General features: G+C 43.2%; 1 protein-coding gene and 1 pseudogene across 1 annotated transcript; one reads left to right on the forward strand and one right to left on the reverse strand.

Annotated features, from left to right (window-relative positions):
• Positions 1-13,435: 13,435 nt before the first annotated feature.
• On the reverse strand, positions 13,436-14,226 carry LOC120879857 (annotated as a pseudogene).
• Positions 14,227-15,667: 1,441 nt separating this feature from the next.
• LOC120879858 (cytochrome c-like) lies at positions 15,668-21,817 on the forward strand. Its single transcript, XM_040262848.1, has 2 exons — positions 15,668-15,733; positions 20,925-21,817. The coding sequence occupies exons 1-2, from the start codon at positions 15,668-15,670 to the stop codon at positions 21,288-21,290; spliced, it is 432 nt and encodes a 143-aa protein (XP_040118782.1). The 3' UTR covers positions 21,291-21,817.
• The last annotated feature ends 4,777 nt before the right edge of the window (positions 21,818-26,594 follow it).

A 26,594-nucleotide genomic window follows, 5' to 3' on the forward strand; every position in this document is an offset into this window, starting at 1 on the left:
CCCATATGTTTCCTCTACTCATGCAGCCAGTGTCCCAGTACATACGACAGACGTGGGTTGACTCAGCTGGCTGAGTCATTCACTTACCTGGTTGTTTAGTACTTCTTTGAAGAGAAGGTATTATTGTGCTAGCCAATCCTTGAGTAGAAATGGCAACCCGCTCCAGTATTCTTGCCTGGAAAATTCCGTGGACAAAGGAGCCTGGCGGGCTACAGTCCATGGGGCCGCAGAGAGTTGGTCATGACTAAGCAACTAAGCACACACACGACCTTTACACTGCATGCCAGCTCCCAAATGTCCATCCAAGCGTCTCCACCACAGACTTCCTTGTCCTAATCTTCAACTCTTTCTCTTTCAAGGCCAGTGACCAAGCCATTCACCACAGCCCATGAGTTTTTATTTATTCCAAAACCCAAAGCCACATTTTTTTCCAAACAAATTGGATGACAGATTCAGTGCCTGCAGGTCTGGCCATGAAGAGGAGTTTTGCTTCCGTTGTCTTTGGAGATCACCCTGAATGATCACCCTGTAGTACAGCTAGCATCTATTTTCAGCTTGCACCCACATATCAAGACCATCCATCCATGAACCTCACTAGGGATTGTTCCTCTTTTGTTAGCCAGTCATCACTAGCTCTCCAGAGATCTGCACGGAGCCATGGGAATGAGCTGAGAGAGAGGGGCTGATGTAGCAGGGATGGGCAGCCTGTGTGTGTGCATCACCAACTTGAGTAGATCACTGATACCCATCGATCCTGCCCATGGCTGATTCTGCATGGAGCATTTCTGTTTTATGATGAACTACTTCTGGGACTGCCTGACCTTATGATTCCAATGGCTCTGGCAAAACCCAGCTCATTCTGAGCAGTTCCGGCTGCCTGGCCACTCGTTGTCCCATGGTCAGTTGTTCTGTCTCTATTAGGGCCTAGTAGCCTGCCAGAAGCTTTCTAGAAAGGTATTTAATTCTCTACTGCAGATGGCATGGCCTTGCTCCAGAACCCTGTGGACTGGCATTGTGATTCTCCCATCGGGACTTGTCATCAATTCCACATGACGTCTTTTTCTAGCACTGACGCTGCTAGGAACTCAGGGTCTACCAAATCATATGGCCCAAGCAGCAGGACTGCCTGCACGGCAGGCTTGACACTCTCTGCAGAGCCCTTTCCTGCCCTTGGCTGCACTTAAAGTTGACAGGCTTTTGTGTCACCCAGTATATGGGTTGAAGTGACATTTCCAGGTTTGGAACATGCTGCCTGTAAAACTCAAAGAGGCCTACCAGGTATTGGCTTTCCTTCTTTGTGGTGGGAAATGCAAGAGCCAAAATTACATCTTTTACTGTTGGGGAGAGAGAATGTCTCAGCATGCCCCAGGCCACTGGACCCCCAAAAAGATTCACACCTCTGAATCTTACAAGGTTTTTCTCCCACTCTCTGGAATACATGTGTTACAGAGGTCTTTAAAATGCTAGTCACTTCTGGCTCAGCGGCTCTAATTAGCATGATGTCATCAATATCCAACCAGTCCAGGTCTTTTGGGAAGACATTATACCAAGAGTGGGAGCATTAACATAGCCCTGAAGCAAGACTGTAAATGTATATGTTGTCTGTCCCAAGTGAACCAACTGCTCTGGTTCTCTTTCCGGTAGGGGTAGAAATACGTGTGCTCATTGGTTCACTGGCCACAGATTACGGACCCGAGGATAAGACAGTTTGCTCCAGAAAAGATAGCACACCTGGCCCGGCAGCTGCAGACGGATCTACTCTACTACAGTAATCTCTTGTGATCCTCCAGGATCTGTCTGACTTTTTGCAGGGTATAGACTAATGAACAAATGGAGACGTGATGGGGACCACCAGCCATATAGCCCTTAAGATTCTGAATTATTGTACTTTCATAATTACTTTGTATGAATTGCTCTCATCTTCCCTGGGATGTGCCGTTGCTTTTGATTTACTATCTTGGCTCCTGGGGGCAGGAGTGGTGCAAGAAAGGGAGTTTCAAAGACTTTTTCACTAAATAACTTTTATTCCACAGGCCAGGAAACCAAGATATGAGCCTTCTAATTCAAGGACTAGGGAAATGAACACCTGGTGGGCCCACACACCCAGTGGACACACCGAGTGCTAGACCTTGCCCAGTCTCCACTTACTGACTGGCGCCTATATGTACCCACTGTAACAGGGGTCTCATGATGATACTTCAGGATCTCAACTCGGCCCCCATACTCAACAGTCCTTGAAAGAGTATTCATTTTACTCAGTATCTGACGACCCAAATAAGCAGCCGCAGTTCCTATTAGGGAAAGACTTGGGAAATGCCTACCATGTACATCATCATGGCGTTACAGGGTACTTCCTACTGGGGACCTGACCTCTCTTTCAACCTCTGAGTTCTAGATCTAAAAACTAGTTCCTTCCTGGAAACTGAGCAAAGGATCATGGCTTTTTATTGGGACTCTGTCCTTGGATTACTGATTATCAGAACAAGCGGAACGCTTACGCCCAATCATTGTTGCTGTGTTCTATCAACCAGCTCCACAACTCTCTGAGGGCCAGGGTCCCCTGGCTGCGACTCCAGCCTTGCTGCTCATCACGATAATCGCATCTACCTGGTCACTGAGGGTGACATACCACCTCTGGCCCCTGCTGTTTCAGGGCTATCATCCCCATTATCATGAGTAAGCCTGGTTCTATAACAGCATCTCCTACCATTAGCCCTGGCCTGTAGACTCTTAGTGACACTGGTACCCTCCTTTCACTCGCCATACACTTCTTACAGTTTGAGGTGTGCCCCAGGCCTTCCGGTGGGACATAGCCACCTGGTAGGCTTTTCTGTTGCACATAGCATAGCAATTCTAACGTGCCACCTTCTCCAAGCCTTTTTATTTTCTTCTTCCATCATCTGCCATGACCATCCTGGCATTTCTACCTCACTTAGTGAGGGCCATCTTTTTTCCCATGCTTCTAAGAACTATCCTAGGGATGTCCCTGGTGGTCCAGCGGTTAAGTCTCTGTGCTTCCACTGCAAGGGGCACAGATTTGATCCCCGGTTGGGGAACTGAGATTCCCCCATGCCATGTGGCCAAAAAGAAAAAAAAAAAAAGAACCATCCTAGCTAATCAACAAGGACCTACAGTATAGCACAGGGAACTCAGCACAATAGTATGTGACAGCCAGGATGGGAGGAGAGTTTAGGGGAGAATGGTGAAACTATCACGACATTGTTGATCAGCTACACTAGAATATAAAATAAAAAGTTAAAAAAATGTTCTTTTTGTTTTTAGCGGTGTGTTCACATCGTCACTCTGGAATCTTGCCGGGTATTAAATCTTATGTCCCGAAAGTCTGCTCCCAAATTAAAAATCAGTCTCTTTTGCAACTTCCTGTGCTGCCCCTGTTGATCCCACGGCTTCAGGATGCAGTTAGTCTCCTGTGTCCTCTCACAGCAGCTCCTGCCATGTGTTGGGAGCTTTGGCTGCTTCTCTGGAGTAGGAACCCTTTCTTCCTCATCAGGCCCAGCTTGTCTCTGTCCATGTTACGCTGTGACCGTACCTTGGGTATTGGCTTAGTGATCAGGAGGGCAGGTAGTGGCAGATTCTACAGCAGGTTTGTGTCCTGCTGGGGAGAGTCCCCTGCATCTTCTGTAAGCAAGGGGGCAGGGCCAGCCCTTCACTGGGGAAGGCAGGCCATTCTGCAAGCTCAGAGGGTTCAGGTAACCTGAAAATTTAAATTTATGGGGATATATCAACTCAGATATTCACATTACATCTATAGAGTTTCCATTCTTCCCCAGTCAGGGCTCTGTCCTACCCAGGCTGGGAGCTTGACCATCTTTAGTGCTCTGCCACTTTTGTGATTAAGTCTTGGACCTGATCCTCTGCTTTCCCCGTCCTCCAGGCTTAAGGGAGTGTCTCCTCATATGCTCCCAAGGAGGTCCTCTGGCCTTTGCTCTAGGCTTTAAATTGCTGATTATTGCTGTTCAGTAGCTAAGCTGTGTCCGACTTTTTGTGATCCCATGGACTGCAGCATGCCAGGCTTCCCTGTTCTTCACTGTTTCCGAGTTTGCTCAAACCCATGTTCACTGAGTTAGTGATGCCATCCAGCCATCTTATCCTCTGTAGTCCCCTTCTTCTCCTGCCCTCAGTCTTTTCCAGCATCAGGGTCTTTTCCAACGAGTAGGCTCTTTGCATCAGGTCGTCAAAGTACTGGAGCTTCAGCTTCAGCATCAGTCTTTCCAATGAATATTCAGAGTTGATTTCCTTTAGGATTGACTGGTTTGATCTCCTTGCTGTCCAAGGGACTCTCAAGAGTCTTTGTAAGCATACATAATTCAAAAGTATCACCAAAGAAATTGCTGATTACTCCTTCTCAAAACTGTGAAGTGTTAATTATTCTAATTCCACTGTCCTTGTGATTATTGTGTCTCCCATATTTCTCAAATGCCTGATTTATCACACCCACTAGTGCATTCCCTTCCACCAGAATACTATCCCAGTTTTACAACAGTGAAAAATTTTAAAAAGGTCACTGTTACCTCATACCAGGGCCTACCTGTATTCTACCCACTGACATCAATAGGGTCCTTTCTGTCAGCTGGATGATGGGTGATCAAATTCCAAAATCCCATCTTAGCACCTTCTTTCTTTAACCACTGCTGGTACCAATAGTCCCAGGGAAGCAGATTCTGAGGCAAACATCCACAGAGAAGAAAAGAAGTGCTCTTGATATCAACACCTGTGGATGGGAAGTGAAGAGGCAGGGTTGTGTACAGGGAGAAGTTGTTTGGAGCACAGTGCAGCCTGAATGAGGCCTCAGCCAGGCCCATGTGAAGAGTTAAAGCTGGGGTGACCCTTCTCAGTAGTGTCGAGTAGAGGCAAGGAAGCAGGTCTTTGAACACCCGCATTAACCAGCCATTGGATATGGGCTGCCCCAGAAGCCTTGGGTGAGATGATTTTCTTCACCCAAGGCAATTTCTAAAAAAGATTGACAGCTGAAGGCTGTCAACACTCTGAGCAGCTGGGGGAAAGTCTTCAGTCCTGAAGGGATATCTGGATAGCATCAGAACATCAGCTATAATCACAACAAATAGATAAATAGACCTGATTATCCTATTTACATACTCAGTGAGCAACCCATGCCACTTCTGCTAGGCTGTGCCTGCATCCCAAGCACCTAGAGTAGGAGCAAAGACCACATTACAGGGGCTGAAAAGATATTTATTGGACAAATGAACAATTAATACCTAACTCACTGGGTTATTGTGAGGATTAAATTGAGATGATAAATATGAAATATTTAAACAGGTCAGACATGCAATAATCACCATGTTACCTACTATTATATGGTTATTAATGGTAAACTTTCCCTTCTCCAGGGGATCTTCCCAGCCCAGAGATTGAACCCACATTGCAGGCAGATTCTTTACCAGCTGAGCCACCAGGGAAGCCCAAGAATACTGGAGTGGGTAGCCTATCCCTTCTCCAGCAGATCTTCTCTACCCAGGAATCAAACCAGGATCTCCTGGATTGCAGGGGGATTCTTTACCAACTGAGCTATTAGGGAACCCCTGCTATTATGGAGCTAAGGGTCTTAGACCAGCCTGGTAATCATGATTGTCTCTTACTAGCAGGATTATGGGTAATTTTTATTTGTTATTCAGAATTTCTAAGTTTCTCATATTTTTATGATGAACACATTTAATTTTTTTAAACAATTTCAATTTTTAATACAAGATTATTTAACTTAATTTCAATATAGAGTCATTCAGTTCAGTCGCTCAGTCATGTCTGACTCTTTGCAACCCCAAGGACTGCAGCACGCCAGGCCTCCCTGTCCATCACCAATTCCTGGAGCTTACTCAAACTCCTGTCCATTGAGTCAGTGATGCCATCAAACCATCTCATCCTGTCATCCCCTTCTCCTCCCATCTTCAATCTTTCCCAGCATCAGGGTCTTTTTAAATGAGTCAGTTCTTCGCACCAGGTGGCCAAAGTATTGGAGCTTCAGCTTCAACATCAGTCCTTCCAATGAACACCTAGGATTGATTTCCTTTCGGATGGACTGGTTTGATCTCCTTGCTGTCCAAGGGACTCTCAAGAGTCTTCTCCAACACCACAGTTCATAAGTATCAATTCTTTGGCACTCAGCTTTCTTTATAGTCCAACTCTCACATCCATACATGACCACTGGAAAAACCATAGCCTTGACTAGACAGACCTTTGTGGGCAAAGTAATGTCTCTGCTTTTGAATATGCTATCCAGGTTGGTCATAACTTTTCTTCCAAGGAGTAAGCGTCTTTTAATTTCATGGCTGCAATCACCATCTGCAGTGATTTTGGAGCCCCCCAAAATAGTCTATCACTGTTTCCACTGTTTCCCCATCTATTTACCATGAAGTGATGGGACCAGATGCCGTGATCTTAGTTTTCTGAATGTTCAGCTTTAAGTCAACTTTTTCACTCTCCTCTTTCACTTTCAAGAGACTCTTTAATTCTTCACTTTCTGCCATAATGGTGGTGTCATCTGCATATCTGAGGTTATTGATATGTCTCCTGGCAATCTTGATTCCAGCTTGTGCTTCATCCGGCCCAGCATTTCTCATGATGTACTCTACATAGAAGTTAAATAAACAGTGACAATATACAGCCTTGACGTACTCTTTCCCTTATTTGGAACCAGTCTGTTGTTCCATATCCATTTCTAACTATTGCTTCCAGACCTGCATACAGATTTCTCAAGAGTCAGATCAGGTGGTCTGGTATTCCCATCTCTTTCAGAATTTTCCAGTTTATTGTGATCCACACAGTCAAAGGCTTTGGCATAGTCAATAAAGCAGAAATAGATGTTTTTCTGGAACTCTCTTGCTTTTTTGATGATCCAACGGACGTTGGCAATTTGATCTCTGGTTCCTCTGCCTTTTCAAAATCCAGCTTGAACATCTGGAAGTTCTCGGTTCACATAGTGTTGAAGCCTGGGCTTGGAGAATTTTGAGCATTACTTTACTAGCGTGTGAGATGAGTGCAATTGTGTGGTAGTGTGAGCATTCCTTTGGCATTGCCTTTCTTTGGGATTGGAATGAAAACTGACCTTTTCCAGTCCTGTGGCCACTGCTGAGTTTTCCAAATTTGCTGGCATATTGAGTGCAGCACTTTCACAGCATGACCTTTTAGGATTTGAAATAGCTCAACTGGAATTCCATCATCTCCACTAGCTTTGTTTGTAGTGATGCTTCCCAAGTCCCACTTGACTTCGTATTCCAGGATGTCTGGCTCTAGTTGAATGATCATACCATCATGATTATCTGGGTTGTGAAGATCTTTTTTGTACAGTTCTTTTGTGTATTCTTGCCACCTCTTCTTAATATCTTCTGCTGCTGTTGCTGCTGCTGCTGCTAAGTCCCTTCAGTCGTGTCCTACTCTGTGTGATCCCATAGACAGCAGCAGCCTGCCAGACTCCGCCGTCCCTGGGATTCTCCAGGGAAGAACACTGGAGTGGGTAGCCATTTCCTTCTCCAATGCATGAAAGTGAAAAGTGAAAGTGAAGTCGCTCAGTCGTGTCCAACCCTCAGCGACCTCATGGACTGCAGCCTACCAGACTCCTCCATCCATGGGATTTTCCAGGCAAGAGTACTGGAGTGGGGTGCCATTGCCATCTCCATCTGCTTCTGTTAGGTCCATACTATTTCTGCCCTTTATTGTGCCCATCTGTGCATGAAATGTTCCCTTGGTATCTGTAATTTTCTTGAAGAGATCTCTAGTCTTTTCCATCCTATTGTTTTCCTCTATTTCTTTGCATTCAGTTCAGTTCAGTCCAGTCGCTCAGTCGTGTCTGACTCTTTGCGACCTCATGAATTGCAGCACGCCAGGCCTCCCTGTCCATCACCAAATCCCAGAGTTCACTCAGACTCACATCCATCGAGTCAGTGATGCCATCCAGCCATCTCATCCTCTGCCGTCCCCTTCTCCTCCTGCCCCCAATCCCTCCCAGCATCAGAGTCTTTTCGAGTCTTTTCCAATGAGTCAACTCTTCGCATGAGGTGGCCAAAGTACTGGAGTTTCAGCTTTAGCATCATTCCTTCCAAAGAAATCCCAGGGCTGATCTCCTTCAGAATGGACTGGTTGGATCTCCTTGCAGTCCAAGGGACTCTCAAGAGTCTTCTCCAACATCACAGTTCAAAAGCATCAATTCTTCGGTGCTCAGCCTTCTTCACAGTCCAACTCTCACATCCATACATGACCACTGGAAAAACCATAGCCTTGACTAGACGGACCTTAGTCGGCAAGTAATGTCTCTGCTCTTGAATATGCTATCTAGGTTGGTCATAACTTTTCTTCCAAGGAGTAAGCGTCTTTTAATTTCATGGCTACAATCACCATCTGCAGTGATTTTGGAGCCCCCCCAAAATAAAGTCTGACACTGTTTCCACTGTTTCCCCATCTACTTCCCATGAAGTGGTGGGACCGGTTGCCATGATCTTAGTTTTCTGAATGTTGAGCTTTAAGCCAACTTTTTCACTCTCCTCTTTCACTTTCATCAAGAGGCTTTTTAGTTCCTCTTCACTTTCTGCCATAAGGGTGGTGTCATCTGCATATCTGAGGTTATTGATATTTCTCCCAGCAATCTTGATTCCAGCTTGTGTTTCTTCCAGTCCAACGTTTCTCATGATGTATTCTACATGTAAGTGAAATAAGCAGGGTGACAATATACAGCCTTGACATACTCCTTTTCCTATTTGGAACCAGTCTGTTGTTCCATGTCCAGTTCTAACTGTTGCTTCCTGATCTGCATACAGATTTCTCAAGAGGCAGGTCAGGTGCTCTGGTATTCCCATCTCTTTCAGAATTGTCCACAGTTTATTGTGATCCACACAGTGAAAGGCTTTGGCATGGTCAATAAAGCAGAAATAGATGTTTTTCTGGAATTCTCTTGCTTTTTCCATGATCCAGTGGATGTTGGCAATTTGATCTCCGGTTCCTCTGCCTTTTCTAAAACACGCTTGAACATCAGGAAGTTCACGGTTCACCTATTGTTGAAGCCTGGCTTGAAATAGAAACCACAGAGACAAGTAATAGTATATACATCAGCAAATTGGTTTAACACTTACATCCAGACTTGAACAGCACTGGAAAGTCCCAAATGACAGCAACCTGGAGTTCCAATGGGAAAGGGTCCCAGGCAGTGAGTCCACTCCGTGGGTAAGACTTTAAATAGTAATTTGGGGGGCTCCCACATATAATACCAGGCCACAAACTGATATCATCATCCACTTACTTGCAAAAATGCAGCTGGTTTTTCTTTAACTTTTACAAAGTTTCACCTTGTGAGTCATAAGATTACTTAGACCCCACGGGACAAGGAAGGTCCTCAGAAGCTTAAGAAATTCCAAGACCCACTGCTTTTCTTATCTAAAGTGAGCACATATAATTTTGCAATCAGGGAAACAATGGTAACTTTTTAAATTAAAAGAAAATTTAGTTGGGATTTTCTGTATGGCACAGAGCATGAAAATGGCTTGGACATCACGTCTCTGTATCAAAAATAACAATTGGTTTGACTGCAAACTTCAGATGGTTCTCTCTTAAGCTTGACTTCTAAATTTTTGAGTACCTAGAAGTGTGCCTGGCACAGAGCAAGCACTAAGTAAATATTTGAAAATTAACAGAGAAGAACAGAGAAGGAGATAGGCATCACGGGGATAAGAGGTATCCGTTCCTAATAGGTAGCATTGTCAAAGTGAGGAGTTTTTTAAATCCACTGTTTTGGTTCCAATTTTCCTGTCAAGTAGATAATAAACACCTATGCCCCTCTTTGACCTTTCAGTGATGTCATGAAACAACTTCAAGGATAAATGACTGCTGTGACATCCCTATTAAAATTGCAACTGCCTTTTTTTTTTTTTGCAGAAATTAACAAGCTGGTCCTAAAATTCATACGGAAATCCAAGGAACCCAGAATTTAAAACGATCTTGAAAAAGAACAAAGGAGTTCTCCTACTTCCTGATTTCCAAACTACTATAAAGATCAAGAAAATGGAGTACTGACATAAGAATAGAGATATAGACGAATGGAACAGAACTGAGGGTCCAGAAATACACCTTCACATATGGTTAACTGATCAAAATGAATGCCAAAAACTCCAGGGGGAAATAAAGAATATTTCCAACAAATGGTATAGGACAACTGTATATCCTCATGAAAAGAATGAAGTTGACCCCCTGTATCATACCATATAAAAATTAATCCAAAGTGGATCATAATCTAAATGTAAGAGCTAAACTATAAAACTCTTAGAAGATATAGAAATAAGTTTTCATTTCCTTGGATTAGGCAATGATTTCTTAAATACACACAAGCACAAGTAGCAAGAGAAAAAAAGTAGATATATTCATCAAAAGCAAAAACTTTTGTGTTTCAAAAAGATGCCATCAAGAAAGTGAAAAGACAGCTGCAGAATGGGCCATATATCTGATAAGGGATTTATATCTAGAATATATAAGGAAGTCTTACAACTTGACAGTAAAAGACAACTGAAAAATGGGCACAGGATTTGAATAGACATTTCTCCAAAGAAAATATACATATGGCTGATAAGCTCATGAAAAGATGCTCAATGTCATTGGTCATAATGGAGACGCAAATCAACACAATGAGGTACCACTCCACCTTTGGATGAAGCTGTAATGAAAACAAGGTAAAAAATAAGTGTTGGGGAGGATGTGAAGAAATCAGAACTGCTACACTGCTGATGCGAATTACATTCTTAGTTGTCTTTAGCTTCATTCGAAACGATTTTTGTTAGAATGTATTGTGACAGCTCTCATATCAGCGTGCATTAAAAAAAAACACATCAAAATTGGTGAATTTTTGTGTAGCTGTTTTAATATAGAAGATGGAAGAAAGAAATGGGCCAATTGCTTTGGAAAACAGTGTGGCAATTCCTCAAAAAGTTAAACATATAGTTAGCACATGACCCATAAATTCTACTCCAACATATATACCCAAGAGAATTAAAAACCCGTGTTTACACAAACACTGATACACAATGTTCATAGCTGCATTATTCCTAACATTCAAAAGATAGAAACAATCCAAATGTCCGTCAACTGAATAATTGATAAACAAACCTATCCAGTGGAATATTCTTGAGCCATCAAAAGGAATGAAGTACCAATACATACTTCAACATGGATGAACCTTGAAAACATGCTATGAAAAGGCCATATATAGTATGACTACACTTATATGAAATATACAGATACGTTTATCGAGAGAAACCAGACTGGCGATGGCTAGGGGATGGGGAGAGAGGCAAGAGTAGGGGAAAGAGGGGATGAGAAGTGACTCCTAATGGGTTCAAGTTTCTTTCAGGAGTGATGAAAATATTCTAAAATTAGGTAATGGTGATGGTTGCACAGCTCTGTGAATATACTGAAAACCACTGAATTATATATTAAAAGAATGAATTTTACTGGATTGGCCAAAATGTTTGTTGATTTTTTTCTGTAAGAGGCTCTAGTAGCACTTACTTGGTGGTGCTCAGTTGTGTCTGGCTGTTTGTAACCCCATGGACTGTAGCCCGCCAGGTTCTTCTGCCCATGGAAGTTTCCAGACAAAAATACTGGAGTGGGGTGCCATTTCCTACTCCAGGGGATCTTCCCAACCCAGGGATGGAACCCATGCTCTTGGATCTCCTGCATTGGCAGGAAGATTCTTTACCACTCGTGCCACCTGGGCAGCTTCCTAGAAGTGCTTAGTTGTCTTTAGCTTCATTCGAAACGATTTTTGTTAGAATGTATTGTGACAGCTCTCATATCAGCATGCATTAAAAAAAAACACATCAAAATTGGTGAATTTTTGTGTAGCTGTTTTAATATAGAAGATGGAAGAAAGAAAGCAACATTTTTGACATATTATGCTTTATTATTTGAAGAAAGGTAAAAATGCACCTGAAATGCAAAAAAAAAAAAGATTTGTGTAGTGTATGGAGAAGGTGCTGTGATTGATTGAACGTGTCAAAATTAGTTTACATAGTTTCATATGGAGATTACAAACTTATATATGGAGATTTTTCTCTGGATGATGCTCCATAGTCAGGTAGAGCAATTGAAGTTGATTGAGATCAAATCAAGATATTAATTGAAAACAGTCAACTTTATACCATGTGCGAGAGAGCCAATGTATTAAAAATATTCAAATCAAGATCTGAAAATCATTTGCACCATCTTGGTTATGTTAGTTGCTTCAGTGTTTGGGTTCCACGTTAAGCTAAACACAAAAAACCTTGACCCTTTTCTCACATGCAATTCTCTACTGAAATGAAATGACAATGTTCTGTTTTTAAAGCAAATTGTGATGGGCAACGAAAAGTGGAGACTGTACAATAATGTGGAATGGAAGAGATTGGAGGGCAAGTGAAATGAACCACTACTACTTTTGTTTTTCACACTGCTCCCCAATTAGACCAATTGAAAGCAACACTTGACAAACAGCATCTGTAATTTGTCAATAGAAAATGTATAACTTTCCAGGATAATGCAAGATCACACGTTTCTTTGATGACCAGGAAAAACTGTTACATCTTGGCTGGGAAGTTCTGATGCGTCCACCATGTTCACTAGACATCACACCCTCGGATTTCCATTTATTTCAGTCTTTACAAAATTCTCTTAGTAGAGAAAAATTTCAATTTCCTGGAAGACTGTAAAAGGCAGCTGGAACAATATTTTGCTCAAAGAGATAAAAAATTTGGGGAAGATGAAATTATAAAGTTGCCTGAAAAATGGCAGAGGGTAGTGGAACAAAATGGTGAACAGGTTGTTCATAAAGGTTCTTGGTGAAAATGAAAAATGTGTCTTTTATTTTAACTTTAAAACCAAAGGAAATTTTTGGCCAAGCCAAGTGAAAGTGAAAGCTGCTCAGTCGTGTCCGACTCACTGCAGTCCCATGGACTATACAGTCCATGGAATTCTCCGGGCCAGAATACTGGAGTGGGTAGCCATTCCCTTCTCCAAGAGATCTTCCCAACCCAGGGATTGAACCTAGGTCTCTTGCATTGCAAGCAGATTCTTTACCAGCTGAGCCACAAGGGAAGTAAACTATAATCCAACAAAATAAAGAGAGAGATTTGGAAGCAATTAAATTTGAGGCCCTGAGCAAGAAACAAATCTATCAATAACCAAAATCTTGCCCCAGTGAGCCTAGAGTGTCCTTTTTCTCTTTAGAGTAGAAAGATGGACACAGAGAGTATTAAAAAACATACAATCTAATAAATGTACTGCAATTCTAGGAAACAAAAATACAAATAATAAAGAGAAATCCATGTTATTAACAATTCTGTAACCAGTTTGGCCCTAAATGTAGCAGTCGGTTTTGGGATTTAAGGTTTGATGTCTACTTCTTAAGGCATTTAAAACACTGAGAAGGTGATAACAAGACTGCTAACTTTAATTAAATACTCAGGATAAATTTTGATTAAATAAGTTTGCAATTAACAGTTAAATACTGAGGGGCATCTAATGTACTAAACTAATAAGTTTTACTTTATTAGTTGTACAAACAATGTAAATATTAAAGAGTGTCGGCTGATGGTAGGAGAACATCAATTGCCCAATAAACATAAAAGAGGAAGAACAGGACCTTAAACAGGATGCACTCAGTGATGGATACTCCTGTCCACAAACAGCATGGGCAGAATTTGGACATCCTGGACATCAGGGAGTTAATCTGCTGACTGGGAGGCGGGCTATACTTCTGACCCCCTGGGCAGCCACCCTTATTAAAGGGTCAGCTTTCCACCATACCAGCCAAGACCCTCAGGACACACAGTTCACACTCGCAGCTGGGAATCCACCCTGGGCAGTACAGCATGCTGACGCTGACGCAGCTGGGCCATCCTGGCCTTAGTCCCGCCAGCGGTGTCCACACTGAGCGTTGCAGCACTTGTAGAAGGTGGTCATGGGCTCATCTGCAGAGCGGGTCTGAAGCTGCATGAAATAGGCTCGAGGATGTTCACACTTGGGACACGGCTCTGCAGTAGAGTCAACATTCTCCCAGGCAGCTGCTCCACCAAGCACATCATCCACTTCTTACAGCTTTGGATGCTTCCAATTTGTTACCTTGAGCGTGACGTTGGGCACGTAGGGGCAGGTGTTGCAGGCGAAGCGATGGCAGTGCTGCCCTTCCTCGACGATCAGCTGGTTCCCGCAGCCCGGGCAGAAGAGCCAAAACATGAGTTAAATCTAAGTAATGTTTTTGTTTTTGTCTTAAGGTAAATGACACAAGGAACTACCTCTTAAACTAGAAGAATTGGAGACGAGACTAGGGCCAAACTTTGGGGGATGGCATGTCCCTGCAGGGTCATAGGGCAGCCTGAGCCTTCTCCTTCCTGCTCATACACAGGTACTCACACACCTGTTCCCTGCAAAACACACCTGGCTCTGTGCCCTCTGTCAGGTTGTTAAACGGCTTTCAGAGTCTGAGTTAGCTGGCAGCCTTACGAACTGCCAGCTACGCTGAGTGACTTCTAAAGGGCCTGTAATCTGTTCAAACAGTCCATCTAGGAGGCTTTTGTTTCCTTGCCTGGAACATCCTCTCTGCCTGCCTCCATCCTCAGCTCCTCCATCCCATGCAGTCTCCACCATAGGAACTACTCTGTCCCTGCAGGCTCTTTATGCCTCCCTACCATCACAAAGGTCATTCACTTCACCAGATCCGGCTGATCAAAAACACGGCCAGGTTGTGGTGTTGTTAAAAAAGACAGATTCCTGAGGTTCACCCCACTGAAATTCTGAGTCACTAGGTCTGGGGTGGGCCTGGATGTCTCAAAGCTGCCCCAGGTGATGTGATGATAAGCCTGACTTGGGAACTTTTGATCCAGTTCACCCTCCCCCAACCCCCACCCAGAGAGCTTCCACATCCCTGCCAAGCGGTTGACTCAGCTTTTCCAAAGAACTTTCCCTGACTCGCCTCCAGAGTTAGGTGCTCCACCCAAGTGCTTCGAAAATGCTGTGCTCATCACCACCCCCATCTTAGTACGAATCTTGGATTGTCATTGCCTATTTAAATGTCTCACTTCCCCATGAGCCTAAAAGCTCTTTGAAGAAGGGGACTGTGTCTTGTTTAATGTTTTACCCCCCTGTGCCTGACTCATAGTAAAGATTCAATACATTTATTGAATGAATGAATGAATGAACGAATGAATGACCACCACCAGAAATCTGATAATAAAACCATTAGCTAAGGTGTAATGGTTCTGTTTGTAAAGCAAATAGTAAAGAACTTGGCGGTGACAATATTTATTTGGCTGTTATGTATAGGGTATTAGAACTTGATGGCTATATCAGCTCTAAAGATGTGATTGGAAGCTCGCTGCCCTTTGGTGAGAAGTCTCACAAGAGCATCATTTAGGAAGACGAGCTATTTACTAGCAGGGTTTGATGTCTTCCCTGGGACCAAAAATAAGGTATGAACTTAACTCTATTGTCCATAAGAACTAAAGACAAGTAAAGTAGGAGCTCATTATTTCTCAACCCAAGAGAACTTAGATTGACACTTTCATCTAGCCAAGGGTAGATCCACATTTTGAGGGGCCTGAAACAATTTTAGAGATCCTCTTTAAGGAAGACCTTCTTCCTCTACCACATACAACTTCCAGTGCCAGGAGCCTAGGGCATGGTCATTTTTGTGACACCACATCTGCTCCTTTGTGACATGCTGCGCAAGTCTTCAGAGTGGTTGGTGGGAGTGTTCCTCGAAGCTGTTCCTATACTAGGACAGCTAGCAATAACTCCACACTTAAATGACAGCATAGCATATAACTGTGTCCCCCACACCCCATACTAAATGTATTCCCAGCACAGCTTCCTCTTAGCCCAATCCCCAAATGCCTGTGGCCACTCCAATATCCCTTGACAGGAGGGAAAGGTGATGGAGGGCAAGCTGGAGTAGAAATAGGTCTTAAGTAGTTAAAATATCTTTCTTTGGTAACTTTAATAAAAACATATAACCACAAAAGCACATAGTAGGGTCCCTCCCAGAGCCTTGAAAGGGAGCTGTGAAGGAAGGGGCTTAAGCTTCAACTTCTTTTACTTCACAGTTAAAAGTGCTTCTGAATCCAACACCTGTTAGTTGATTATCTATTGCATGCCAGGCACTGTTGCCAATACAGTGGTGAGCAAAATAATCAATTCCTGACCTTGTGGCACTTACACTCTGGTTAAAATAGATTTGTTTCTCTGGCTTTGGAGGACAGGGAAAACGGATGTGTTGGCCTCTACTGCTTTCCTGGTTGCTCAACTGGTAAAGAATCTGTCTGTGATGCAGAAGACCCCGTTTGATTCCTGGGTCAGGAAGATCCCCTGGAGAAGGGGTAGGCTACCCACCCCAGTATTCTTGCCTGGAGAATCCTCATGGACAGAAGTGCCTGGCGGGCTACAGTCCATGGGGTGGCAAAGAGCTGGACATGACTGAGCAACTAAGCACAGCCTGACTTTCAATCAATATTTGTGGAATGAATAAATGAATGATGAAATAAATGCAACATCGAAGAACTAAAAACTGTTATGCTACTGAAACTTAGTACCTCAAAAATGAAATTGAAATGAAAGTTGCTCCAAAAGCCAATGAAAAATTATAGGGGTGGTAATGACATGGGCGTTGCACCACGATTTTCCAGACCTGGCAGGACTATTGTTCTGACATGCCTTGGCAGGTAACCAGAGATTCCTGCCCCTTTCTCTCTACATTGGCAGTCTGGCTAGTACACCTCCAAGGCAGGTCCTCCCTCGGGTCTGAAAGGTGAAAACAGGGAGAGACAAGTGAGAACCACTCCTGTGTGGCCGCTGCCTCTGCTTCTGCTCCCTGGCTTCCAGGAGCTGCTGAAGACATGGCCCTATCACAGCTGCTTATCTGTCAGAGCTCACAGAGGTGGGCAACCTCTCCCTCCCCTCTGGCCCTTCCACGGCCCTTCCCCCCATCTCCAATTCATAAAGATGGAAGACAATGCCCACGGATTCCTGTCACCAAATCTGCCTGCATCTGAGTCCATCTTCTCCTCTTCCACTCCTGTTGAGACTGAAGTCCCAGCTCCATCACTAACTAGCTCTAAGGCAAACTGTGTGGGCCTCAGTGAAACACTGGTCCCCACTTTAAAAATCGGGATAATGATAATACCTATTTTACTGGATGATTATGGGCATTAAATGAGATAATGGACATAAAAGGCTCAGCATTGTGAGCATCAGTCCAGGCCCCTCCTTGTCCTGAGGTCTATTCTGTCCTGCCTCCTCAGGAACTGCTTTTCTATCAGTTATTCACTCTCTCTACTTCTTCAGCGTTTCTGTACAGGCTCCTATCCATCAGCATTTTTCAAAACTCAATTTATCCCAATTTTTTAAAATGACAATGAAATTAAAAACTTTCCTTGAGCCCACATGCCCCTCCATCTGTCATTCTATTTTCTCCTCTACTTAACCTTCTTTAAACAGTGGTCCCCTCTCACTGTCTTTCCTTCCTCCTTTTTTTTTCTGAATCCACCCATCACTCCTCCAAGCCAGTCTTACCACGATCACTAAAATCTTCCTGTGGCTGCAAGACCCAACAGACAGTCTTGAGTCTTTTCTTCCTTGACTTCTCCTCGGCTTCTAACACCCTTGATTGTCCCTTCCTTGAAATGCCTTTTCTTCCCTTGAATTCCGTAACTTCACACTCTCAACTTTGCCTCCTGTTTTCCCTTGTCGGTCTCCTGTGCGAGTTCCTCTTCTGCGGGTCCTTCAGCCTCTGCCCTCCCCAAGTAGTTAGATTCTCTCCTAGTCTAGGCTCTGTCTGCTTCTCTTCTTATTTTCCTCTCTCCCTTGGTTTAGCCCAGTGACTCTGTGACTTTCTTTATCATCCAGTTCGGTTCAGTTCAGTTCAGTCGCTCAGTCGAGTCCGACTCTTTGCGACCCCATGAATCGCAGCACGCCAGTCCTCCCTGTCCATCACCAACTCCCGGAGTTCACTCAGACTCACATCCATCGAGTCCGTGATGCCATCCAGCCATCTCATCCTCTGTCGTCCCCTTCTCCTCCTGCCCCCAATCCCTCCCAGCATCAGAGTCTTTTCCAGTGAGTCAACTCTTCGCATGAGGTGGCCAAAGTACTGGAGTTTCCGCTTTAGCATCATTCCTTCCAAAGAAATCCCAGGGCTGATCTCCTTCAGAATGGACTGGTTGGATCTCCTTGCAGTCCAAGGGACTCGCAAGAGTCTTCTCCAACACCACAGTTCAAAAGCATCAATTCTTCGGCGCTCAGCCTTCTTCACAGTCCAACTCTCACATCCATACACGACCACTGGAAAAACCATAGCCTTGACTAGTCGGACCTTAGTTGGCAAAGCAATGTCTCTGCTTTTACTGAGGACCAATAATCTAGAGTCTCTAGCCCAGACCTCCAGATGCATATACTATGCATTGCCTTTTCCACTTGCATTTCCCACAGGCCTCTCAAAGTCCATGTGTTCAAAAACAAGCTTATCATCATTCCCCATAAACTAGCTTTGCCTACTGTTTCCTCCTTGAGTGAGTGACATCACTCTATCCAGTTGTCCAAGCTAGAAACTTGAGAATCTCTCTTCATTTCTCCCTTATCCAATCAATCAACAAGCCTTGTCAAGTAGTCCTCCTATAAATCCCTCAAAGCTATTCATTTTTTTCATTTCCACCGTCACTACTTTCTTAACTGGCCTCTGTTTCCAAACTCCCTCCCTCCTTGCAGGACACAACCAGACTCTGGAGCGTGTTGGGTGGACCCTGGTGGGATAGTTTGGGCTCCTCATAATCTGGCTCCTCCCACTTCCCTGACTTTTCCACTCTGTTCATCTTCTCTTCCCTCCAGGTACATTCGGTTCCACTTTCAGTTTCCAAAAATGTGGGGCTCTTTCTTGCCTTTGGCTCTTTGATCCTGCCACTCACCAAGGCTGGAAAAGTCTTCACAGCCTTTGCATGTGTGTGCTTAGTCGTGTCCAACTCTTTGCAACGCTATGGACGATAGCCTGCCAGGCTCTTCTGTCCATGGGATTTTCCAGGCAAGAATATTGGAATGGGTTGCCACTTTCTTCTCCAGGGATCGAATTTCTCGCATCTCCTGCATTTGCAGGTGGATTCTTTACCACCAGTGCCAGTTCTCTGTTGAGACTGGAGTTATCTCCACACAGTCTCCATATTGACTCCCATTGTCACACTCCCCACGTTCTGTCCACAAACTACTTATTTGCTTGTCTGTCTCCCCTCCAGTCTACAAACTCCTTGAGAAGAGAGTGGAATCTCCTTGCTCACAGCTGTATCCCTAAAGATTTAAGTAAGGCCAGCAGAAGATAGATACCAGACACATAACTGCCAGATGGATTAGGGACCCACTGGGTCTGACGCACACCTCTGGCAGCCAGTTAGAGCAGGGTCCTCAGAGTCTCTGAGTAAACATTTAAAACACCTCTTGCTGACATTTCAGCACCAGCTTCAACGTTCTTTCTACTATTATAAAGCCCCAAACTGTAGGATAGAGGTGAGAAGAGGTGAGATGCTCTCCCTTGAAGGGGACCTAGATCCTCAATTTTTTTCTAAATTTACTTATTTTAATTGGAGGATAATTACAGTATTGTGGTGGATTTTGCATTATGAAGAAACCATCAGTATCAGTATGAATTGGCCATAGGTATACATGTGTCCCCTCCATCCTGAACCCCTCCCACCTCACTCCCCACCCCTTCCCTCCTGGTTGTCACAGAGCACCAGTTTTGGGTGCCCTGCGCCATACTTCAAACTGGCACTAGTTATCTGTTTTACATATGGCAATATATGTTTCAAAGCTGTTCTCTCAAATCGTCTCACCCTCTCCTCCCACTGAGCCCCAAAGTCTGTTCTTTACGTCTGTGTTTCCTTTGCTGCCCCACACGTAGGATCATCGGTACCATCTTTCTAGATTCCATATATATGCATTAATATATGGTATTTTTGTTTCTCTTTCTGACTTACTTCACTCTGTATAATAGTCTCTAGGTTCATCCACCTTATTAGAACTGACTTAAATGCATTCCTTTTTACAGCTGAGTAATATTCCATCATATATAAATACTGCAACTTCCTCATCCATTCGTCTGCTAATGGACATCTAGGTTGCTTCCATGTCCTAACTATTGATCCCCTATTTTTTAAGAAGATCAAGTCGGCCAGCTCCTTCCTTCATCCGTTTGCTTTTCCACCTCTCGGTGTTTCTATGTCCTCATTTACCCACTTTCCCTTCCCTTCTGTCTCAGAAGAACAGGGGTCGCTCCTTTTAATCAAAATGGACCCCTCTGTTGAGACCCTTGATTCCATACCTTTTGGGGATTATATTTCGCCACTCTCCCTTTCTCTTCACCTACAAATGCTCCTTCTCTGTGGTCTCGTTCCTTCCTGCTGTCTTTTCTCTTGAAAACATCCCTGTTTTTGGTCTCCTCCAATCACCTTTACTGAGGAACTCTTTTTAAAAGGGGCTTTCTATTATCAAAAAGAAACAACAGGTGTTGGTGAGGAGAAACAGCAACACTTGTGCACTGTCGATGGGAATGTAAATTGGGGCAGCCACCATGTAAAACAGGATGGAAGTTTCTCAAAAAACTAAAAAATTCGATTTTTAACTGAAAATCAAATTTTGATATAATCCAGCAATTCCACTTCTGGGCATTTATCTGAGGAAAATGAAAACACAATTTGAAAAAAATATTGGTACCCTCATGTTCACTGTAGCATTGTTTACAACAGTCAGGATATGGAAACAACTAAAGTGTCCATCAGAGGACGAATGGATAAAGAAGCTGTCATGTACATGTACAATGGAATATTATTCGGTCATAAAACAGAATGAAAACTTGACATTAGGTACAACATGAATAGACCTCAAAGGTACTGTGCTAGGTGGGGGAACTTCTCGGTCGCACACAGAAAAAGAACAATTTAAAAGTGGGTGATATTGAGAAGGGCAAGAAGATTTTTGTTCAGAAGTGTGCCCAGTGCCATACTGTGGAAAAGGGAGGGAAGCACAAGACTGGGCCAAACCTCCATGGTCTGTTTGGACGAAAGACAGGTCAGGCTGCTGGATTCTCTTACACAGATGCCAACAGAAACAAAGGTATCACCTGGGGAGAGGAGACGCTGATGGAGTTCTTGGGGAATCCCAAGAAGTACATCCCTGGAACCAAGATGATCTTTGCTGGCATTAAGAAGAAAGGAGAGAGGGAGGACTTGATAGCTTATCTCAAAAAAGCTATCAATGAGTATTAGTTGGCCACTGCCTTATTTATTATGAAACAGAAGTGTCTCATGACTTTTTATGTGTACCATATTTAAATTGATCTCCTCCACTAGAATTCAGATCATGAACGGCTGATGGAATAATTCTGTTGGACAGTCCTGATTTAAATAAGATTGATCTGTGGCTGAACAAATATGGTCAGCTTTTTAAATTTTGATAGTAATTCCAGTTCAACAAGTACTATCACTTTTCCCATTCTAAAGAGATGATTGAACTTGAATAAGGAATATTATACTTTTTAGGGAGATGGTGCATTCCTTCTCAAAATGTATAAGAGATTGGTTTTATATTTAGATTTCTATAACTGGTTCCATTAATATATTTAAATACTGAAACGGTCCCTTCACTGTCTCATAGAACAGAGGAGGATTCACACGTGTTTCAAGTTGTGTTCATTAGCCTGTTAAGGCAAGGATTGAAAATACACTGACAAAGTCCACTTTATCTGTTTGGTTTTATAAACTATGCCGATTTAATTAAAATTCTCTATCTAAAAAAAAAAAAAAGAAAAAAAAAGGTACTGTGCTAGGTGAAGTAAGCCAGAGAAAGACAAATAATGTGTGCTGTCTCATATATGGAATTTCAAAAGACCCAAGCTCGTAAAAAGAGATCACACTGTGGTTACCAGAAGCAGGAGGTGAGGGAATTGGAAGAAGGTGATCAAAAGGGAACTTCCAGTCATAAGTACTATGTAATGTACAACATGATGATTATAGTTAATACTGCCATGTGGTATATTTGAAAGTTGCTAAGAGAGTAAATCCTAAAAGTTCTAATTACCAGGGGAAATTTGTATCTATATGAGATGACAGATAACTGTGGCAATCATTTCACAATATTATAATTCAAGTCATTATACTGTATATGTTAAACTTGTATAGTGCTATATGTCAATTGTATCACAATAAAACTGAAAGGAAAAAAATAAAGAGAAAGGAGTCAGCAAAAGAGACACAGAAATAAAATGACTTTCTGTTACACATCTTGCCTCCATTGTATCCTCCATCCTTGTGCTCCTTTCTCCTAGCCCCCAACTTCATCTCCCACTGACAATGCTCTTTAAGGTTACAACTACCTCGTGCAGCTCCAGATCCAAGGCTTACTCTACACTTACCCTACAGACGTCCCAGGTTTTCTACCTCACCTTCTTTGTGATCCAACAAGAGTTTATGGAGGACCATCCAGGTGATGCTAGTGGTAAAGAATCTGCCTGCCAGTGCAGGAGATGTAAGAGACACAAGTTCGATCCCTGGGTCAGGAAGATCTCCTGGAGGAGGAAATGACAATACACTGCAATATTCTTGCCTGGAGAATTCCATGTACAGAGGAGCCCAGTGGGCTACAGTCCATGGGATAGCAAGGAGTGACCAAAGTCACTGAACAAGCATACATTCTGTGTGCAGCCCTGTTTGGAGGAAGGAGGGGCAACCCAAAGTATAAGACGTGGTCCCTGAACTTGGAGATTTGATTAAGATAGATGCCTTAAAACAGCATGGAACAGTGCACTACAGAATTTAAACAAACAAGTGCTCAATTTTGTGGCACAGCCTGTATCTCCTATCAGGAAAGTGGGAGAACAGCGAGGCTGGACAGCCAAACAAGTGTTCAAATTTAAGCACTGAGCAAGGCTACACGGTGCATAATGGGCAAGGTTTGCTGATGGGAGCAAGGGCCAGATTAGGGTAAGACATGAGCAAAGGGATCCCATCCAAGCTCCATTCAGATTTTTATTTCATACTAAAGTGTAGAGAAATATCAATAACCTCAGATATGCAGATGACACCACCCTTATGGCAGAAAGTGAAGAGGAACTAAAAAGCCTCTTGATGAAAGTAAAAGAGGAGAGTGAAAAAGTTGGCTTAAAGTTCAACATTCAGAAAACGAAGATCATGGCATCTGGTCCCATCACTTCATGGGAAATAGATGGGGAAACAGTGGAAACAGCGTCAGACTTTATTTTGGGGGGCTCCAAAATCACTGCAGATGGTGGCTGCAGCCATGAAATTAAAAGACGCTTACTCCTTGGAAGAAAAGTTATGACCAACCTAGATAGCATATTCAAGAGCAGAGACATTACTTTGCCGACTAAGGTCCGTCTAGTCAAGGCTATGGTTTTTCCTGTGGCCATGTATGGATGTGAGAGTTGGACTGTGAAGAAGGCTGAGCACCGAAGAATTGATGCTTTTGAACTATGGTGTTGGAGAAGACTCTTGAGAGTCCCTTGGACTGCAAGGAGATCCAACCAGTCCATTCTGAAGGAGATCAGCCCTGGGATTTCTTTGGAAGGAATGATGCTAAAGCTGAAACTCCAGTACTTTGGCCACCTCATGCCAAGAGTTGACTCATTGGAAAAGACTCTGATGCTGGGAGGGATTGGGGGCAGGAGGAGAAGGGGATGACAGAGGATGAGATGGCTGGATGGCATCACGGACTCGATGGATGTGAGTCTGAGTGAACTCCGGGAGTTGGTGATGGACAGGGAGGCCTGGCGTGTTGCGATTCATGGGGTCACAAAGAGTCGGACACGACTGAGGACTGAACTGAACTGAACTGAACTGAAAGTGTAAATGACTGATGAGGGCTTAAAAAGTAACCTATCAACTGTACTTGCATTTTACTCGAAAGCCTTCAAACTAAGAGGCTGCAGCCTCATGATACAATTCATCCACCCTGAGTTGGAGCAGAATATTAGAGTAAAAAACATAAACTCATCCCTCCTCCCTGACTGTTCCATTTGCACGTTTTCCTATATAGGAACCACGCATGAATATGCCAGCTCCGCTGTGCAAATATTTTCCTTGATCCGAGGTCAGAGCCCTGTCTCAGCCTGCCTCAGGCACACACAGCCTCACATCCTCCCAGCGGGCTGTTTGTTCTCAGTGTTTGATATCAATCTCTGTTCAGTGTGCTTTTATATCCCAAGTGTTATTTTAATCCAAACCAGGTTTTATTTTTTAAGAAATCTCTCTCTCTCTCTTTTTTTTTTTTTGCAAAATGGCTTTCTCATTTTATTATTGCAAGTAATAATAATAATAATATCATATACTCATGAAAGTGACTCCAAATTCTTGGCATATAATTGCACAGCTTAGTCTTTCACAGCAACCCCGTGAAGTAGGTTCTGTCCTTATCCCCATTTCCACATGAGGAAACTGAGGCACAAATGATGAAAGACTGTGTTCAAGTTAAATAACTTGCTGTGATGTTAGGGAGACAGGGTTTCTCTTAGGAGGTGGAGGCGGGGCTGTATGGCCTTCTTGCTGGCAATACACGCTGATCTGCCTGCTTGATGGCTGCTGGCATAGGCTGTGGAGCTCCTGTGCCTTCATTTAATCTTATATTTTATTTTTTTTAGTGAAGTATAGTTGATTTACAATGTTGCGTTAGTTTCCGGTATGCTGCTGTTGCCGCTAAGTTGCTTCAGTCATGTCCAATTCTGTTCGACCCCATGGATGGCAGCCCACCAGGTTCCCTCATCCCTGGGATTCTCCAGGCAAGAACACTGGAGTGGGTTGCCATTTCCTTCTCCAATGCATGAAAGTGGAAAGTGAAAAGTGAAAATGAAGTTGCTCAGTCGTGTCCAACTCTTAGCGACCCCATGGACTGCAGCCTACCAGACTCCTCCGTTCATGAGATTTTCCAGGCAAGAGTACTGGAGTGGGTCGCCAGTGCCTCCTCCGAAAGTTTCAGGCATATGGCAAAGCAATTCAAGTCTATATATATATCTTTTTATTTCAGATTCTTTTCCCTTATAGGTTATAACAAGGTGTTGAATATAGTTTCCTGTGCTAGACAGTAGGTCCTTGTTGGTTATCTATTTTATGCAGTCTGCCTCCAGCTTTAGAAATGCTTGCCTTTTTACTAGTGTAATGACAGTTTGTAGTATAACCTATAACAGAGCTTCTCAAACCATCTGTGTTGAAGGACAAGCTTTATTTTTTTAAAATTTTCAAACCATTGAGTGACAACATTTTTTAAATTGCTATAAAGGTTTCTAAACACTAACTTTCAATTTCTATAGTTGTGGTAGATTAACAAGGAACAACTTGCAGATTAGCACCAGTTTGAGGACTATATTTTGAGTAGCACAAGTACATATTATCAGCAAATTCAGTTTCATGCTTTTAGAATTTCATCTCATTCATTCAGTTATATTTGTTAAATTACTACACAGCAGGCAATAAACTAAGTGAAGTAAATAAGAACGTTAGGGCCTTCTCAAAGCTAACATTCTAGCAGGGGAAGCAAACTTGGAACAACTCACTCCAAGTTAATTAGTTTTTAATTTTTTTAATTTATTTTCGGCGGCACTGGGTCTTCATCTCTCCGTGCGAGGTTTGTCTAGTTGCTGTGAGCAGGGGCTTCTCTCTAGTTGCAGTGTGTGGGCTTCTCATTACAGTGGTTTTTCTTGTTGCGGAGCATGGGCTCTAGGGCATGCGGGCTGCAATTGTGGTGGCTCATGGACCTAGTTGCCCTGAAGCATGCGGGATCTCCCTGGACCAGGGACTGAACCGGTGTCCCCCTGGCATTGGCATGCAGATTCTTAGCCACTGGACCACCAGGAAAGTCCCAATTCATTGGTTTTTTTAGATAAATGCTAAGAAGAAAATTAAAATGCTTGGAATTCATATCAGAGTGTCCTAAGCTAGCCTGACAGGTTAGGGAATGTTTCTCCAGAGACTCTTCAATCTTAGAGCAGAGCAATGAGCAGAGGGTGCTAAGCTCATAGTGGGGGAAAAAGACTTCTGGGCAAAAGAAAGGGCATGCAAAGGTCCTGAGGCAGAGAGACATAGGAGGCTGCAGAAATAGAGCGATTGTGTCTTGTAGGTCTCTAAAGGTCAAGGCGTGGGTTTTACATTTTATCTTAAGAGCTCTAAGAAGAAAGCTTTAGAAGAGTTTTAAGCAGGGTGGTAAAATGGTCAGATTAACCTTTTAAAAAGGACAGTTTTCTTTCTTTTTTTCTATTTATGGCTGCGCCATTTGGGATCTTAGTTCCCCGCCCAGCAATCAAACCCATGCCCCCCTGCATTGGGAGCATGCAGTCTCAACCACTGAACCACCAGGGAAGTCCCTAAAAAGAACACTCTTACTTTTCCATTAATTTAAATACAGTGAGTTTTCATAAGAATTGCAATGGGGAATTACCATTGAATTTGGTAATTGAAATTACCAAATTTCACATATGAACAAAAAGTTCAGGGCTGTTCTCATATAACAAGTGTTATTGTGATGCCTTTGCCTAGAAGAACACGACATAGGGACAGTCACATCTC

Source organism: Oryx dammah, unplaced genomic scaffold (assembly GCF_014754425.2).
Source record: "Oryx dammah isolate SB20612 unplaced genomic scaffold, SCBI_Odam_1.1 HiC_scaffold_21, whole genome shotgun sequence".
Taxonomy (NCBI): Eukaryota; Metazoa; Chordata; class Mammalia; order Artiodactyla; family Bovidae; genus Oryx; species Oryx dammah.